The 18,087-nt window shown below is 40.1% G+C and overlaps 1 protein-coding gene across 1 annotated transcript in view; it reads right to left on the reverse strand.

Annotated features, from left to right (window-relative positions):
* The window catches only part of LOC311489838 (calsyntenin-2-like), a 133,609-nt gene that overhangs the window by 66,798 nt on the left and 48,724 nt on the right, over window positions 1-18,087 (reverse strand). Inside the window, exon 2 of the mRNA XM_084547139.1 lies at window positions 1,996-2,118. Coding sequence (XP_084403265.1) covers window positions 1,996-2,118 — 123 coding nt within the window. The remainder of the gene's footprint in view (window positions 1-1,995; window positions 2,119-18,087) is intronic.

The following is an 18,087-nucleotide window of genomic DNA, read 5'->3' on the forward strand; positions in this document are numbered from 1 at the left end:
CAGTTGTGACTCATCAGAGAATGGACATGGCTCTTCTGAGGGTGTCCTGTGGCGTCTGGCAACATAATGTAATTAGTGGGGGCCTTTGGGTCTTATGGCTTGAGGGGAGGGGCCTCTGTGGATCATCCCACAGATAATTGATCAGTCTGGGATCTAGTGAATTTGGAGGCCAGCTTAACACCTTGTGCTGTTTTTCATGTTTTTTGAGTTGTTCCAAAACCGTTTTTGTGCATTTGCATGTGTCAGGCTGCATCCTGCTGGGGATGGCTGCTGCCATCAAGGAGTGTCATTGCAATGGGGTGGAGGTGCCTGCTCTGGTTTAGGTGGGTGCTACATGTCTATCCACATGAATGCCAGGTCCAAATGTTTCCCAGTAGAATATTGCATTGTTACAGGATGGTCAATGTATTGACGTCTCCTGTCGGTGGTTTTAATGTTGATGTTGTGGCTGATTGGTGTATTTCATTCACTGTAGCAATACAGAATGTGAGATGTAATTATTATACCATCTGAGCAATAAACACACCAACAGATGTAAAACAGAAGAACTGCTACAAAGGATCATTACATCCTCTTATACTGCACATCTACATTTGCCACCATATCTGGATTGCAGTGTATAGTAATGTACAACATGAAAACACGATGAAATCTGTATGAGGGCAAAGCCTTTAACATAGACACAATGTAACTCACACCCTTCAAGGTCGGTGTATGTATCTATTATTTACAGAATAGCTGAAAGGAAACACATACAAAGACACAATTGTGGCCATTAGAAGAATAACGCACAAAAAAAAGGAAAACAGTGGGAGGAAAAATAGCTGAGTATCACTTTTCCATGGTTGTCAACTCTGGGATTAATAGGAGCCATTTCACTGTAATGAGCTGTTAAGCGTGAGCTGCCAAAAGCCTCTTCGTTTGCCTTTGAGTGTGAGAATACTTTGTCTAATTATAACAACTCTCTCTGTCCCCCTTCTTCCTGTCACTGCTGTACCTGTGTGACGGCTGTCTGATTTCAGCTCTTGTTAGACAACATAATCAGCACCTGAAACTAGCAGCAGGAAATGATGACGCTGTACTATTGTTGTTACATGTGTCCCATGTCAGCTCTTCACCCACAACACCCACAGCACCCAGTCACCCAGGTGACAATAATGGGTTGAGCATCAGACTTACCTGTATATGTTTTTCATGCACTACTATTAGTACTGGGGGGCAAAATACTCTCACTAAACAGTGGACTGAACAACTGAAATTGTTATGTCATGCAAATCCTAATTAACGCACATGCACACATGAAATCCTAAATGAGTGTTATGGTGAAACATTGCTTCTGAAATAAACATTTCAAACATATATTTTTCCAATGTTTAAAGCAATCTTTTGATTGCCATGGGACATTTCAGCTTAAGAGCAAAACAGACCTGACAAGATTGTGAAAATAAACATGTTTTTCTGAAACCCCTGTAAGCTTGAGTGACTCGGTCATCTCTCGTCCGTCCAAACCAAAGTCCATGCTGTTATGAATTTAAACCACATAAAGCCCTGGCCAGAAGTTTCATATGAAAGCAGACGCAAATCAAAAATGTAAGAATGATTAGCATATGCGTATACTTATTGTGTTTAATGAATGAAACAACTCTACGTGGTTTAATTACAAAATTACAGGACATTCCTAGGAATTCAAATGCTTCTCTCCCCTCTGTCTAGTAAGTTCTTTTTGAAGACAGAAAAGCTCTGGATTGCCTTGAGTCATCTAAGCAATAGTGAGAGAAAAAAAAGTTCTCTCGTTGTTTTACTCTGCTAACAGTGATAAATGGAATTCAGTCTCCATGACAAACAGTGAGTACAGAGAACAGTTGGATCATCTGTTTTTGTCTCGTGGTGTGAAGTTGCCACAGTTGCCAACACACGGTACTAAAGTATCCTTGTCGAGTGCCTTTGTGTGTGTGTGTATGAGACAATGTGTGTCTGTTAAAGATTTGTATTTACCAGCGTAGGGGACTGGGGCATCCTTGTCCAGAGCAACCAGAGGAGGGTCCAGCAGCACCGTGTCCATGTTCTCTGTGATCACACCATGGTAAGAGGTTTCTATCCACGGCTTGTGCTTGTTGACTGTGAAGAGAGGAAAAGGATGAAGAGAGTCACAGATGTTCTTTTAATCCAGTACATATTTTAGACATCGCTAAGAATTCTTACTGTAATTCACATGTTTTGTTATTTCTATCAGACAAAGTTGAGTCACTTCAAAGCAAGGAGAATGACAAAACAGAAAAGAATCAACCTTTCACGTCTGTTCTGAGGTTTTTACAAATGGCAGAGGGACTAATGGAAGTCAGAAGGGTGAACGGTGAGGAAAATTATTGATGTATGTTGTATATCATTTATGAGTGGTTTGTGGGCTCTGATGGAAAAATTGCAGCAAAGCTTTGAAGCCAGACTTTTACATATGAATATATGTCTGTTACATTTAAGTCTTTTCCAAACAAGTTTAAACAATGTTGATTACGAGAATCAATGCTAGGTAATCTCTTTGTAGTACTCAGTCAGCACAGAACTTTACAGGATATCTGGTGTCAGGGGTGACACTTTTACACTGGCACAGCAGTAGCAATGCATTTTACAACGACTGTTTTGCCAGAGCAAGACAGGAACAGCTAGAGCAAAAATATAGTAAAGGAGGGAAAACAAGAATTACAAATGCATTGTCTCTGCCAATCTAGAAAAATAAAATCGAGCATAGGAAGAATCCACTTGTATTATCATAGATTATGTGTGCACTGTACAGCCCTATTAAGTACATTAAACTTCAAAATCAATCCGGTGTAGGTCTATGTGTTCGACAGTTGAATAGCTCTGAAATACATTAAGAAAAGAAAAACATGTCTCGAGGCTATGCCTTAAAGACTTTCTTTTTATTTTACAATAGTAAAGCCTTGGTTTTTCTCACCAAAAAAAAAGATTATAACAAGACAAATAACCAAGGGACAAACTTAAATAGCTCTGTGGTGTATAGCTTAGCTTGAACATTCACACCATCACAACAAATACCAAAGCACAGTTAGACCAACATTATAAAACTATACAACATAAATCTCTCCACAGTTCTGTAAAGTTCTTCTAGACATGTTTACGATGTAAAACAAACACAAAGATCGTCATTGGCTTTGTGCTCGATCCAATGGGATCATTTTAAAAATACAGATCTCCCAATACCAACCAGGGCATCCCTTATTTACAGACTAATAAAGAAGAGGACTGATGGTGAGGACAGATGTGGATTAGCTTTAGTGTTGCTTTCCCTTGTTGGTAAATGCTGAAAGAAAAGGAGGGACTAAGGGATTGTACTTACTCTCACTGCCAGAAGGGGGAGACAACCATTCTGCACTGTACCTTTAACTAATGAAAAGGGGAAAATGAACGGCCAACTCTGTGTTAAGCCTTATGTTTCTCTACTAAGCAAAGCCACTACCATCATTCTTTCCGGCATTCTTTTCCACTCTCCCTGTCATTTATACAAAGAATTCAACCACCATGGTACTTATGTGACTGAAAAGCCAGACAGACGGATAAACTGGAGATTAACGCAGATCACCAGCGCATGATTACCGACACTGTAAATTAAACTTCCTCCCACTTGCAGCAGGACCTCACAAACAGAAAGAGGTCAGTGTGCAAGCCACCAGAACAACCATATGTGCAAGTTCACTTTTGTGCATCCACACATGCACACGCCATCTCTGGAGTACGTGTGTCATTCTCTGTAGGTATCTGAGATGTCAACCTGACCTTTCAATCCACTGAAGAGGAACGCTTTGTCTCATGCCAATGAGCAGATGACATGTCCAGCTGGCAGTGATTTAAAATGCATCAAACTGTTCCTAAAGCCTTCTCACTGCTTTTCATCTGTTTGGACAAATTTCAGTGGTTTTGTCCTACTATTCCATTTTCTCCCCCGCTTGTGACCAAAAGGAGTTGAGAGAACAGGGTCAAAATAAAACAGGAAATAGGTCTGAACAAAGGAAACACATAATTTTAAAGCAACATGCGCTGGGAATGGAAAAATGTAAAACACAGTAAAACACCTGGAAATTGTTAGCCTATGAAAAGGGGAATGCTTATATAATCTTACACTTTAAAACAATCCTATCTGTGCTATGTAGCTATGCTATTTAAAAGCTTTTTAAATTGTATTATGACACAGAAACACAATATAATAATGAGAGAAAATATAGTTAGAAAAATGTGATCATAATGCCTCTGTACTCTTTCATAGTATGTGAAATATACTAGAATATATACAGCAATCAGAAGAAGTGAATAACATTGACCATCTTGTGACAATTCAATGTTCTGCTGGGAAACTTTTGGACCTGGCATTCATGTGGATGTTACTTAGACATGTAGCACCCCCCTAGACCAGACCAGACACCCCCACCCCATAGCAATGACACTCCTTGATGGCAGCAGCCATCCCCAGCAGGATGCAGCCTGACACAAGCACGCACACAAAAGTGGTTTGGGAACAACTAAAAAAAACATGAAAAACAGCACAAGGTGTTGACCTAGTACCTGTGGGATGCACTGGAACAAACCTGATCCACAGAGGCCCCTCCCCTCAACCCATAGGACCCAAAGGCCCACACTAACAACATTCTTTTGCCAGACACCACAGGACACCCTCAGAAGGCCCAGGTCCATTCTCTGATGAGTCACAACTGTTTTGGAGGCACAAAGGAGACCTACACAATATTAGGAAGGTGGTCATGATGTTATACCTGATCAGTCTATAATAATAATAATAATAATAATAATAATAATAATAATAATAATAATAATCATATGACCCTTCACAGGACAAGCAGTTACAGAAAATTAATGAATGAATAATATATTTCAGTTTGCTGACTGAGACCTACAGATCTTTTTAGATGGGACTTCTGCTGTGTGGAGAGAGTATAGAGTGGATCATAGGGAGTGAAAGAAAGTCTCAAAGGAGTGCATTATTCGTACAAGAAGTGTCATCTTACACTCATGCAGTAGAAAGAAAGCACTATAGCACACAGCATGACTCTGCTGGAAAATGAAGAGGAGCTAGAGGTCTGTCTCCAATTGGTATTTTGGCATCTTTACATCTGGAATATTTTACTTATAATGGTGGATTCAATGGTCCATTCATCAGTGCATTAAAACACAAAAGTCCCCACGCTTTTATGGCGTTTTGTGGGTACAGCCTCGTCTTTATCCCTCCAGCTTTCATTGGATTTACTCTTCTGTGTTAGTAAAATTTCCATAAAAAGTAGACGGGAAATGAACTGAAACAATCTTATAAAGAGACTCTTCAAAACCAAGATAATATTAAACCGAGGTTGTGATGTGACTATAAAACGGACTATAAAAAGGAGCATTATTGAAGTGATTCTTCATTCCCGTGTGCTTGCACTTGCCAGTATAAATACACATTAATCTATCATGCTTGCGTAGCATTTCATTTACATTTGGAGATGTCTTCAGTAAGTCTAATAGCAGCCAACAGCTAGCGGAGTTTACTCATGGATGGCAGGTTCAATTTCTAGCTCAAGGTCTTACATTTATCCCAAACAAATTGGGTGATGGTAGACACAGCAGAGTGGTGGAGGTCTAATATAAGAGCTATTTTGGAGAAAGAGCACACATCAGACCATGGCAATGGGCTATTTCCAAAACGGCTTTTCAAGTACTGTAAAGCCATTAGCTACGTGTTTAAGGTATTCATCCTTGACATCCTTTTGCTGAGCCGCTGTAATGAAACAAAAATGGAGGCAAGCTTGGATTCAAAGAGAGAAAACTTGGTCTGGGGCTTCTGCTTAGACAAAACCAATCCTGCTACAGCTGCAGTTTACCATAAGATCATCACAGAACCTGAAACAGGACTAAGAGGCTACAGCCATATTAGCGTGTGCATGTGTCTGTTGAAATGCTTCTTTTGAACTGTGGGCTCCTGTTGGCACGCTAACCTGCTCACAATGTCAATGCAAACAAGCTGTTGCAGAGCAGGTATAACGCATACCATGTCACTACCTCAGTTTAGCGTGTTAGCATGCTAACATTTGATACTTAACACACTAATGAACCGAAATGTTTCAAACACAAAGAATTCAAAAACCAACCTGATGATGGTGATAAAGGCACGGTCAGAAGACCACGAACATGAATGTCTCTACAAAAAGTCATGGCAGTCAATCCAGTAGACGCTACACAGTACCTAAAAGCAAACATATCAACTTCATGGTGGTATTAGAGAAAAACTAAGCAGATCACCAAAGACATATTTATCTTCTGGAAAATTTTAATGTATTTACAAAAATTTATAGTCCATATATATAATGGTTGTTGAGATATTACCATCAGGACTAATGTGGTGGGCTGGGCAACTGAAAAGAAGGACACTGCTAGCATGGTTAATTTGAACCTCTTTTATTAGATCACAAGTGTCACCGGCTACAGATAGCGCAGCCATTTCTTAAGAAACATGTGCAGCCATTATTGTATTACAGCGTGAGACTGCACATCATGAAAGGCTAATTCACTTTCTTGAAGAAGGAGGCTAAAAGCAGATCTAGTGCAGCACTGGATCCAATCTAATATGACAGTAATATAGACACAGACATCCAGAAACAAGATAGTGCTTTCCTGTAAATAACATTAGTGCAAACAGGGAATTGTCAGCCTGTCTATCCTGCTATTGAAATCAGAATATCCGTCATGGTGTCTTCCCTTGGTACTGAAGCTCATGAAAATATATTAGTGTAGGGACGCAACTGGATCACAATCTATATTTAATTTAGATTTAATTTAGGTCCCAGCTCATGTTTTAAGATGTTACCGAGCTATGTATGGTTCAGTTTCATTCATGTCATATCAATTTCTTTTTAGTATTGCTGTGTTGCAGTGGATTAGTCGTCCTTCAACGCACTACAGCAGCAGAACACCAAGAAACAATAATAGCCTAAAGAAGAATAACTAAATATAAGGAATCACAATCTGAAGGGGGAAGAAAGTACAAAAGCATATATACAAGAGTAAAAAACCCTTGTGTCCTGGAACTGGTTCATGGTCAACATATCCACAGACCTAAAATGTTGGAATTCAGATGTTCTGCAGTCAGGGGAAAGTGGGATGATGCACAGGACACAGATATGAGAGAGGAGGATGGAAGAAGTGGAATGGAACTGTTAAAGGGAGCTAGGAATAGAAATATAAGAGGGAAACAATCCCACACAGTGCGTCAACATTTCAGTCATTTAAAGAGTGACTAAACAGTGACTAAACCTCAGTGCTATCCACAGGTAAAGGAGCAGACTGAGCACGTGCAAACCTACAGTGACCTCTCTGTGGCCTGGCGGAATGAGTAGTAATTAAACTTGGGTGAGTGCGCGTGCGCACACACACACACACTCTCTCACTTACAATATCCACACATATATAAGCAGAATGAGAAAACAGACAATGCGAGATAACATGATGGAAATTAATGACGGGAGGGAGAAAGAAAGGGTTAACCAGGAGAAAAGAGTAACGGAGAGGAAAGGAAGATAAGAGGCCACCATACTGGAGGTAGTGGAGTGAAGAAGGGGAGATAATAGTGGAAAGGAATCAGAGAGAAAAATGGGGCAATCAAGGGGTAGGAGAGAGGACAGGCATAGCTGGTGCTTTCTATATGAAGAATGGGTGGCTGCCTATAGGGCCTCACAAATCCTTCAATTTATTCTCCAATTAAAATATTAAATTGAATTCCTATAGGACACATTGCACCTCAGCAGTCATTCGTCATAGAATAATGAAAATGGCTCAAGAAGGCTCCATCCACCTCGGATATGGAGACAAAATAATGCTTTAGGACTAAGTATTGCTTGCTGCCACCCAAAATGTCCATTAACCAATTCAAAATATTCACTATCCAATAAAAGGCCTTAAATCAATGATCAGCTAGGGCATGGTTTTAATTAAAAAAAAACACTGATTAGATATGGAAAAAGGTTGTAAGCATTTATATTGTAAATTTACAAATACTATTTTAAGTGCATATTCATCACTTTTGGTTTCGTCTTTGCTCAATTAAATTGGCTGCCACAAAGTTAATGTCTGCCGTCTTTTTCCTCACCCTTCATTAACAGAACTATAATAAAACCGATAACTATTAACTGACTTAATTTTCCACACATCCAAGAGCATGATTTACATTTAATTCCCACACGAAAAAAGACTAAGCAATAATGATTTACCTTCAGCGCGACAGTAACGATCTAACTCTGTCTGTATACCATAACCTGTACCACAGTATACTCTAGATCTTTCATTCTTGGTTTCTCTAATGAGGAAATTAAAGCAAATCACATTGTCCTGGTCTCTTACAACATTGTGTCCATTTGAGAAGGTGTTTACGATGCTGTTAGTTTCACAGTAAAAGTGGTCAGAGAATATAAAGTCTACCAGCTCAGTTGGGAGGCAGTAATTGCTTCTGTGTGAACAGTGAGTCTCATTATATCACACTTTTAATAGTAGTTGATGGCAGCTTAATAGCTACGATTTGTAGGAGTTTTAACACAGCATGAGCACACGTGATGGACATGATGTTTAATCCAGGTCATTAGTGTGTCTCAAAATACCCACAACATGGCTCTTTAGAAGTTACAGTTTGGTGTCAGAGAGCGATGCAAATGATTACATCTCTATGTAGATGATGCGGTTTACAGCATGAAGGCTTCTTTTCATTAATATGAGAGAAACACATCATTTGATGTGAATGTAGAGTATATGTGGGGGGAAATAAATTACTCAGCCTATGTAAGATTTCAAGATGTGAATTAAAACAGTTCCTTCCTATTGAGACGTAACCCTATCCATGACAAAAAACAATGGGTTAACATTGGCTTGGTGCTGGCTGCTCCATTCACAGATGCAACTTGATTACTCTGTGATTCCTTGAGAGGAGAGGGCTATAATTTGTATTCACAATAATTGACCAAAAAATGTTCACTGTAATTTGAAAACCCAGAGAAAATTATGCATTGGATAGATGTTTTAGTGTCCTAATCTCATTATTTAATCTTAACAAGACACATTTTATACTTTTGGTGTTCTGTTGTGGTTCATTTGAAGTGCTCTCACCAACTTTGTCATGCCAGTAAACTACTGGCAGCCAAAAAGCCCTGGTAAACACACACTGTACGCAATCTACCTGGGACTAAACATCATGCAAAGTTAACAGTGACCTGATGAACATTTAGCAGCCAGTGGTTCATCAGATGGGTGTTGTGTTGGGTTCCTTGGTAGAGTAATAAAGAGTACAACATTCTGATATTCAGACTGTGAACACAGAGTGTATGTGTGCAACAGCTAAACAGCACAGCCTGTAACTCAGCAAAACATGTATCCCTGGCCGGGTTTGTGAAACCATCCTCAGGTCAAGTGACCAATAATTCATTACACCACGGTGGGCAGAAACACAACTTGAAAATAAACCTTAAAGTCTCTCTCTCTCTCTCTCTCTGCTGCGATTGTTTGCTGCACAGCAGAACAACTTTATAAGGTCATGCCACGTCAGTCTTCAATCAATGCAGCATTGACCAAAACACATTTTATAGGTTTTACTCCTTCTTTACTTTAAATTTACTATTCTGCTTTTGTGCTTGTGGTACAGAGCCCATTGGTTCTGGGATGTGTACCATGTAGCAAGATTAGCATGTTATTCATCTGTATTTGGGCCTGAAGGTGGAATAAGCTATTGTGATACAATTCACTTTAGGTGCAGTTCAGCAAATATCTTGTCGCATGTTTATACAAAGGCGTGAATCTGTAAAAGAGAAGTGGACATCCAACACTATTCCAGTAAACCAGCAGAAGGACACTTGTGATTACTGCTGTCTGGAGATGGTGTGTCGGCTCTGGGAAACTATCTCGTGCTACGTTCATGTTAGCTCTGCATCACTAACATGCTTCGGAGAACATTCATTACATAGGAACGGATGAGAACCAACATCAGTGTTTAGAATTTATTATTCTATAACTGCAGCTTAGAATAGCATGAGGCAGCTTCATAATATAAACGGAAATGACTATAGTTGAGGTTTTTTATAGGAAAATTGCCCATTGTTCATTGGGTGTTAATAAGCCAGTCTTACATCCCTTTTTAATTTTCTTATCTATCTGCATCAAATGCTTCTAGCAGATCAGAGGGAAAAAAACACTCTTTTGGTATATAATCATTCCTTCCCTCACTTAAGTCCTAGCCTTAATTGTAATAATAAGAAAACATGTGGATGTTATTTCAAGCGTCTACACCTGTCTACAGCTTCTTATTATTTTCTAGGTATCATATGTCATTATTATTATTATTTACATTTCACCTCCCTGAATATCTCTTTTGGCTGTCCCTATAATTACATTTTCCCACAGCTATCTCATTTCACGCTTTGTGGTACACAAAAGAAAAGCATTCCTACCTGGAGGGAGCACTTGCATACAAAATACAGTATTTAGTCGAACATTAAATAATTCACCGGCCATTCATCAGTGGTCCAGGGAATAGCACTGACACAAACAGTAGCACAAACTTTAAATGCACTCACAGGAAGGACTGAGAAGGGAAACCAACTAGAGCAACGGTAATTTAAGATTTAGAAACTGCAACACCCCAGAGAGGCGGAGCACAGAACCATTACATTAGGTCCATAAGTACTATGAGCATCAACTCTGACTTTTACAGTCCCAGTGCTGAAGTGTAAGGTGCATTTAGCAAGAACAAAGTAATTAGCCATATTGACCGCGGCGTAAAAGCCCTGCACTTTAGGCAGAACTAGGTCGGAGCTGACCAGTATTTCATTTTCAGAACATTAATTCTTCCCACTCACTCTCTTTTAGGACCTTTCTTCCTTGTATAGCCGGATTTGCAGGCACTGCTGTTGTTTCTTAGTGTTGTTTTTTTTATTTCTCAGCAGCTAATTAAAGGAGCCATAAACTCTGATCTCCACCAACCACGAGACGTAAAGGCCCCCTACTTGTTAAGACAATTAGTTTATTGAGATTTTGATCTAATTTGGCTTTGCCCGTGATCCCATCAAGACTATTCAGCGGTTGCTCTCCAATATGAACAACAAACTGTATGTGAGATACAGATGCGCCATAATTGCCTTGCGACATACAACTCTCCTCCCTTTCCCTGGCTGGTGCTGACTGCGTCAAAACAAACTCAAGCCGGAAACAAAGCCACTGTGTTTAATTGGCATCAAACATTTTGCACCTAACCCGGGCGACGTCTAAAAGCATATGAGAAAAACAACAGCAGAGCTACAGTGCTTGGATGCATCTGTGGAGACGGAGGGCATATATAAATAACATTGTGAGCTGAATGAGGAAAGTAAAAAAAAAATAAAAAAAGATAAGATTTACCTACTGCTGACAGAAGAGAGAAAAAACTACATATAATAATGAAACAGAGGAAAAGATGTGTGGCGGAGTAGGAAGTTAATTGTCTGCGGTGGTATGTATCTCCTCGTGAGTGTGAGATGAAACTCGGCAGGTTGCTAATTCTGCCAGATCTGATGAGTCTGCAGGATCCCGTGGAGGGTGAACAGGTGGAGTGGTTAAGGGGACAGCAATTTTGAACCGAAAAGAAATCACACAGTCAGAGCCGAGAAACCGACGATTCCGAGATGTATCAGCACATCACGGATTGAAGGCTAACCTTGAGGCCCACGGCACAAGACACTAGAATAAATATAAAAGGCGCGACACGTAACAGGCTAGATATTGCCATCCTTCAAACATCACTGTGGGTAACCTTCAACTCATGAAAGCATTCTATCTGAAGGAGTCGTGGCAACTCATCCAGATGTCATCCAGATGACGAGCCTGCTCGTTCATTTTAATTCATGAGAAATAACAGCGTCAGCGCCATTTCTATAAAAAATAACTGACAACTTAAAGCAAATATTCCAACTTGTTTAACTTCCTGGTTGCCTTTTATTTTCTCTGCTGTGGCATTTCCTGACACCAGAGCTACAGCGATACCCGGGGAGCCTCAAAATGTCAACTGTGAAGAGCCATTACTGTGCTAGCATTCACTATGGGGTAATATTAAGCCATGCTAAAAGGAACTCAGTCTTCCTGCCTTCTCAATAATAAACCCTGTTTCCTTTCCTTTGTGTTATGAACCGCTTGTTGATTTCCAGCACTACAAGACAGGCAGTTAGAGTGCCTTAGATAATCAGCTACGGTTGACTGATTAGTTTTTGCAGACAAAAACAAACAAACAATAACAAAAAAAAAAGATGATGGAGAGTTCTCTGAGTGATGGCTTATTGTCGATTAGTTTCACCGAGAGGGCCAATGAAGAGGCACAACAGACGGATTTGAAAGGAGTCAAGTGAAAGTGGAGTGGAGGGAAAAGGACAACAAAGAGAGAACAGAGAAGGGGACAGGGAGGGAGGAGGGAGGAGGTGATATCTCCATTAACAGAGAGCAGCAGGAGACGAGAGGAGACGTGGCGAAGAGAAATGGATGGCAGTGTGACTGACTGGATTGAATTAGAAACAGTTCCACTCTGCAGACTCGAGATACATGTGACCATCAGCCAATGTAAGCAGTCGACAATTTAAACTTATTGCAACACACTTCAAACACGGCAATCTGTCAAACAAACAAACTTCAAGCGGAAAGTCCGCACCCATCTGCTTGGGTCTAAACTTTTTTTGTGTGAGAGTATTCAAGGTATTCTTTTAAGTCTGAAGGTGTAGAAAATGTGTGGTAATTGACAGTCTGAACATATTTACACATTCTCCACCATAAAAAGACGTATGTGACAAAAGTACAAATCAGAAACACCACTTTATCACATAAAAATTGTAATTGTTGAAAATGCCAGAAGTATCATTTAAATCGGTTACTGCTGTCAGCTCCTAGTACCCATTGACAAAATAATGTGTGATGCACGCATGTAATTCTGTCTTTTGAATTTCGTTGTTTGGGTTATTTGTGCTGTCGATCCAGCAGTTTCAGTTGGGAAATTTGCTAAAGTTGAGAGGCTGTTTTATGAAAACAAATCAATAACAGCAGATTGTTTCTTCTGAAAGTTTTTAAAGAAGCCTGTGATGTCTCCCAATGCACTGACTAAGACCAACAGGGCTCCATTTTGTAACCGTCAGCGATAACAGAGATAACAAGGTTGCACAACTTGTTATTTCTTAACTGTAACAATACATGTACAAATGGTTTAGAATATAGCACTATGATTCAGTCAAAGTGTTATACATTCGGACCTTGAGTTCAGATTTACGACTATTTCTAAAGCACATTCACAATCTTTCAATGAGTTGTACATTTTCTCCAAATGAATAAATAAAAGTTTTATAACACACAGGAGGAATTTCCATTGGGGCGACTGGGTGAAGCTCCAACAAAGGGAGAAAGATGGAGATAAATTCTACCATATTCAACCACAGTGTTGGGTTAGCTTTCAGTAGCTCACAATGCACAACAGACAGTCTGCATGCCTCTGAATATAGTCCAATTATCACCATGGCCATGGTCCAAAGAGTGATGCTGGCTTTCACTTCAATATAACTGCTAATCATCTAGATTGTTGTTGTACACTTCTGTACTAATGGTTACGATCTTTCAGTCACTTGGAGAGACCATTAGTCAGAGAGCATGACAGTCCTGTGAAACAAAATGGATCAGGAACATCTGAATAGTCTGGCCACGCTTTCCATGGAGAGAGAGCTAGTCAGGAACATGTCTGATTTCAGTGAGAATGATTAATTATTTTTGCTGTTTGGTAGAAATTAGCAAAGTTCCATCTTGTGGAAATTTTGCACCTGGCATTCGTCTGGATGTGGAGCAGGATGCAGCCTGACACAGGCACACACACAAAGGAACAACTAAAAAAACATGGAAAACAGCACGAGGTGTTGACCTGGCCTCCAAATACACTAGATCTCAAAATTATCAAGCATCCGTGGGATGTACAGGAACAAGCCTGATCCACAGAGGCCCCTCCCCTCAACCCATAGGACCCACAGAGCCCAACCACTAACAACATTCAATATTAGGAAGGTAGTCATAATGTTATTCCTGATTCTGATATGATTGAATCCAGTGCAGGCCTATACGCTTGGCAGTTGAATAGCTCTAAAATGTATGTAAGAAAAAACAGTCAAACTTTTGTGAACTCGGGCCTTTTTTATATTCACAGAGCCGTAGATTATCACCCTGCCTTTGGTCAGCTGCTCGACAACAACATAAAAGCAATGTTGTCACTTTTTACTGACATGCGGAGAACAGACAGCCGCATGTCTCAAACCTTTTGCAGTGGTAGCTCTCACACACTCTCCAACAACTACACAGTCACTTACATCACACACATTACACACAAAGCCATTAACAGGAAAGGCTCAGCCAATGTAAAGATCTTCTACACAGCATGTTCCAGTTTTTGGTTTTGGTTTAAAACAGCGGTAAAACAAACTCAAAAGATTAGGTTTGGCTATGGGCTCAGTCAAATCACATCATTTTAAAATAATATTAAAATAATAAATATATTAAAATAATAATATTTATTTATCTCACTGTTACGGGTCACCTTAACATCATAATCATGTCCAACGTTCCCACCACTGATAATCACACATCTGTAAACATGGTTCTAAAATGTGTGTAATTAATGCATCCGTTTATTATCCAGTCCAGTTAAGGATGATTCACGAGGGGACAGGGTACAGCTCTTGATTAATAGAAAAACAAAACTTAAAAATGACATATGAATGAGTTCACAGATCACCATGAAACAGTTCCCCTTATCAGGGCGGTTAATTTGACAACATTCAAAATGCCAGGTGACAGAAGGATCCCTCCATCCGCTGCTGTCAGGAAACGTGTACTCTGGCAGAAATCTGTTTGGTTGCTGCCTCTCTTATCCCTTTTCTTACTGATTTACATGTCAGCTGTGCTGGCTGTGAGTTTGACTTTAACTTTTCTCACCGCCCCGGCTGAGATCTTCTGTCTGTCACTGTCTGCCACGGTAAATCTGCCATTGAAACCCATTTAACTGTGTCTCTCTCATTCTCTCTCCCTGTCACTGGTATCAGGTAACAGGTGTGAACTGTCAGTCTCAGACTTTTTCCTGGGCTCCCAGCAAAGGCAGCACCGTCAAGAAGAGGAAATACACAACGATGTCCACATTGATTTGCAGTGACAGATGATCATTAATTAGAATTTAAGATAATTCAAATTCAAGATGAAATCTGTATTCAAGATTAAAACAGATTTTTAAAAAGAATGGGGACACATCTCCTTCCCTGAGGCCCTTAAGTTCAGTTTCCTTTGAACAATCCAACGAGTCCACAAGAGGAAGAATGGATTGAAAAGAGCAGGCGGTGTGTTACATCTGTCCAGATCTCAAGATGTCTGATTCAATTACAGTGCAAAATCTGTTCCAAAAGTGCTCTAACAAGAGGAGAGCAGGAAATTACTTTCACTGTTGCCTCCTCAGTAGAACCCATTGAGTGGCACAGTGACGACATCCGAAAGCTGCCACTTCCTATTTTTGCGAAAAGATGATACAGATAGGATTTTTAGTGATAAGGACTCAAATGCACATGATGTGAAAACATTCTGGTTATTTAAAAGAAAAAAAAAAAATTATCTCCTGTATAAAGGTGGATATTTCCTAAAGCAGCGAGTCCCTGTCTATCCTGGAAAGAATAATTGATTTGGTGAGCAAAAATACGCAAAGGACTCAAGTGTGAAGTCAAATAGATGCTTAAAGAACTTTAAATATAAGGGTGTAACACACGGCTGGAAAATAGTTGCAATTCCATGTGTGGTACTGTGGATAAAGAGAGAAAATTCACCCCAGGGAGGCTAAAAGTTGCTGGCAGAGGCACTTTAAAAGCGGGAGAAAAGCTTTAGTCATGGTCGGGAGGGCCCATAAGCCCCTCTAGAAATGCATGAGTGTGAAAAACGGTTACTTTCCCCAGAGGACTCATTTAGTACATACAAATGCGTATGCAAACACACCAACACACAGCAGCCCAACAACACTGGCAGAATTAGTCCGTAGTGCACCACTGGGAATGAGGGGTTTAGAGCTTTTAAGTATCGTTTTAGTGCTCTTTCGCAACAGTCTTCAGTCACAGCGGTGTGAAATGCGGCGTCTTATTTTGAAAAACGGGGTGCAAAAGAAAATGCATGTAAAAATATCTCTAATTCTGTTGTGTGTGTGTTTAGATTTCACTTCACTGTCTCTCTGTGTTGGCCCTGCGATAGACTGGCGACCTGTCCAGGGTGTACCCCGCCTCTAGACCGATGACAGCTGGGATAGGCTCCAGCCCCCACACGAACCCTTCACAGGACAAGCGGTTACAGAAGACGAGCGAATGAATGGATCAGACTATACACTCACCAGCCTCTTCATTAGGTACACAAGTGAAATAGAAAGGATTCTAATACAAATTAAATCTTCATGACTGTTATAATGTTCAGTTTATAGGAGGTAGTTTATGCAGCTGTTAAACTGGATTTAATTAAACCCTGATGTGTTTGTGTTATTTAGCCTAGGCCACTGACTACAATGGGGCTGTGGAAGTAATAGAAACATTCGTTGTTACAACACAATCCAATCCAATAGTACAACAAACCACAGCCTCCAAAATGAAAACACAGTTCAATCAGCGGATCTCTCAGTTAGTTCAAACAAATGCTCCATACCATAACCTTCACGAAGATAAGATTTAGAGCATTTCTGCATATTAGACTGCATTTGTTGCCATTAGTGTACCTAATGAAGCAGCCAGTGAGACTATTTTATGGATGAAACACACAATCTTCTTAAGCACAATCAGTGCGGTGAGGGTTGTTATGTTTAATCCCTACGTATATAATTCACGTCAATAGTAGCTCTTTTTCACAGCAGCCTCCTTAGATTTTCTCAATAGGGAGAGCACAGGTGTATTAATAATGGTTCAGTTCCATTAAGCGTCACAGTGAGACGTGCCATTGAAGCAGCATGCACAAAAGCAGGACCTCCCCTAAGTGGCGCCATCATTAACAAACCTTTCCCTGTTGTGACAAGGCAAGATATCTGCTGTGATTCCACTGTGAAAGTTGTCTTGCTGCTTGTTAGCTGGATATTTATGCTTCATTAGTTGTATCAGAGTAACACACACTTTTAAAATAAGGGCTAAACAGTGCATTTACTTCCAAAGATGATGAGCGTAACTGAGACAATGTTCGACAATGTCGTACCAATACAACAAACATTACGACACCCCTCATGTTTCCCTGCTATCATTTGACCAATAATCTAACTACACTCTTGACCCTCAAAGCATTAAAGCTGTGTTCAGACCGAAAATTAGGCACATTCCATAGGTAGCATTGCATATTGTCAAAAAATTATTTCAAATATGTGAGTGTGCATATTTTAATTTGAACAAAAAAGGTGCTCTTATTCCAACCTTTATAACACTGGAAACGGGAGCAGATGATAAATGTACGAGGCAAAAACAAAGTGTGTGAGGTAGGTCATTGTCTCTGTGGACTCATACGGAGCTATAAAATATGTCTTTACAGCCCCTTCAAGTACTCACAGTTAAATTGGCCGTGTGTAGCCTCCTCTTATAATTCAAAAGCATCACAGACATTGAGACAACTCTCCTGCAGCATCCAGGATGGACCATGAAGTTCTAATTGCTGCATTGCAGCTCACTAAACTAACATAAAACTAAAGCATCCTGCCTGCCAAGTAAAGTGGCTGTAAAGATCAAGTGGTCAGTATTTGGTGTATGTATGTACAGATGGTGGGTCATGCCTCGGAGCTGGCGTGGATATGTCTTCAGCAGAGAAGGTGGCTGTTCACAGACATGAATCATATTGCTTGGCCTAAGTTTAATTACCGCAGTCAGAGGATTAGTGAGGTTTAAAGCCTGTAAATGTTTGCTCTTCATCTGAGTCCCACTTGTTTACCGTGTGTCCCATTTCACCATGGTTTCTGAGATAAAGCCTGTTGATAGTGGGCCATTAGTAAAGGGATGAAGCACTCACTAT

This window comes from Chelon labrosus, assembly GCF_963514085.1.
Source record: "Chelon labrosus genome assembly, chromosome: 6".
Lineage (NCBI taxonomy): Eukaryota > Metazoa > Chordata > Actinopteri > Mugiliformes > Mugilidae > Chelon > Chelon labrosus.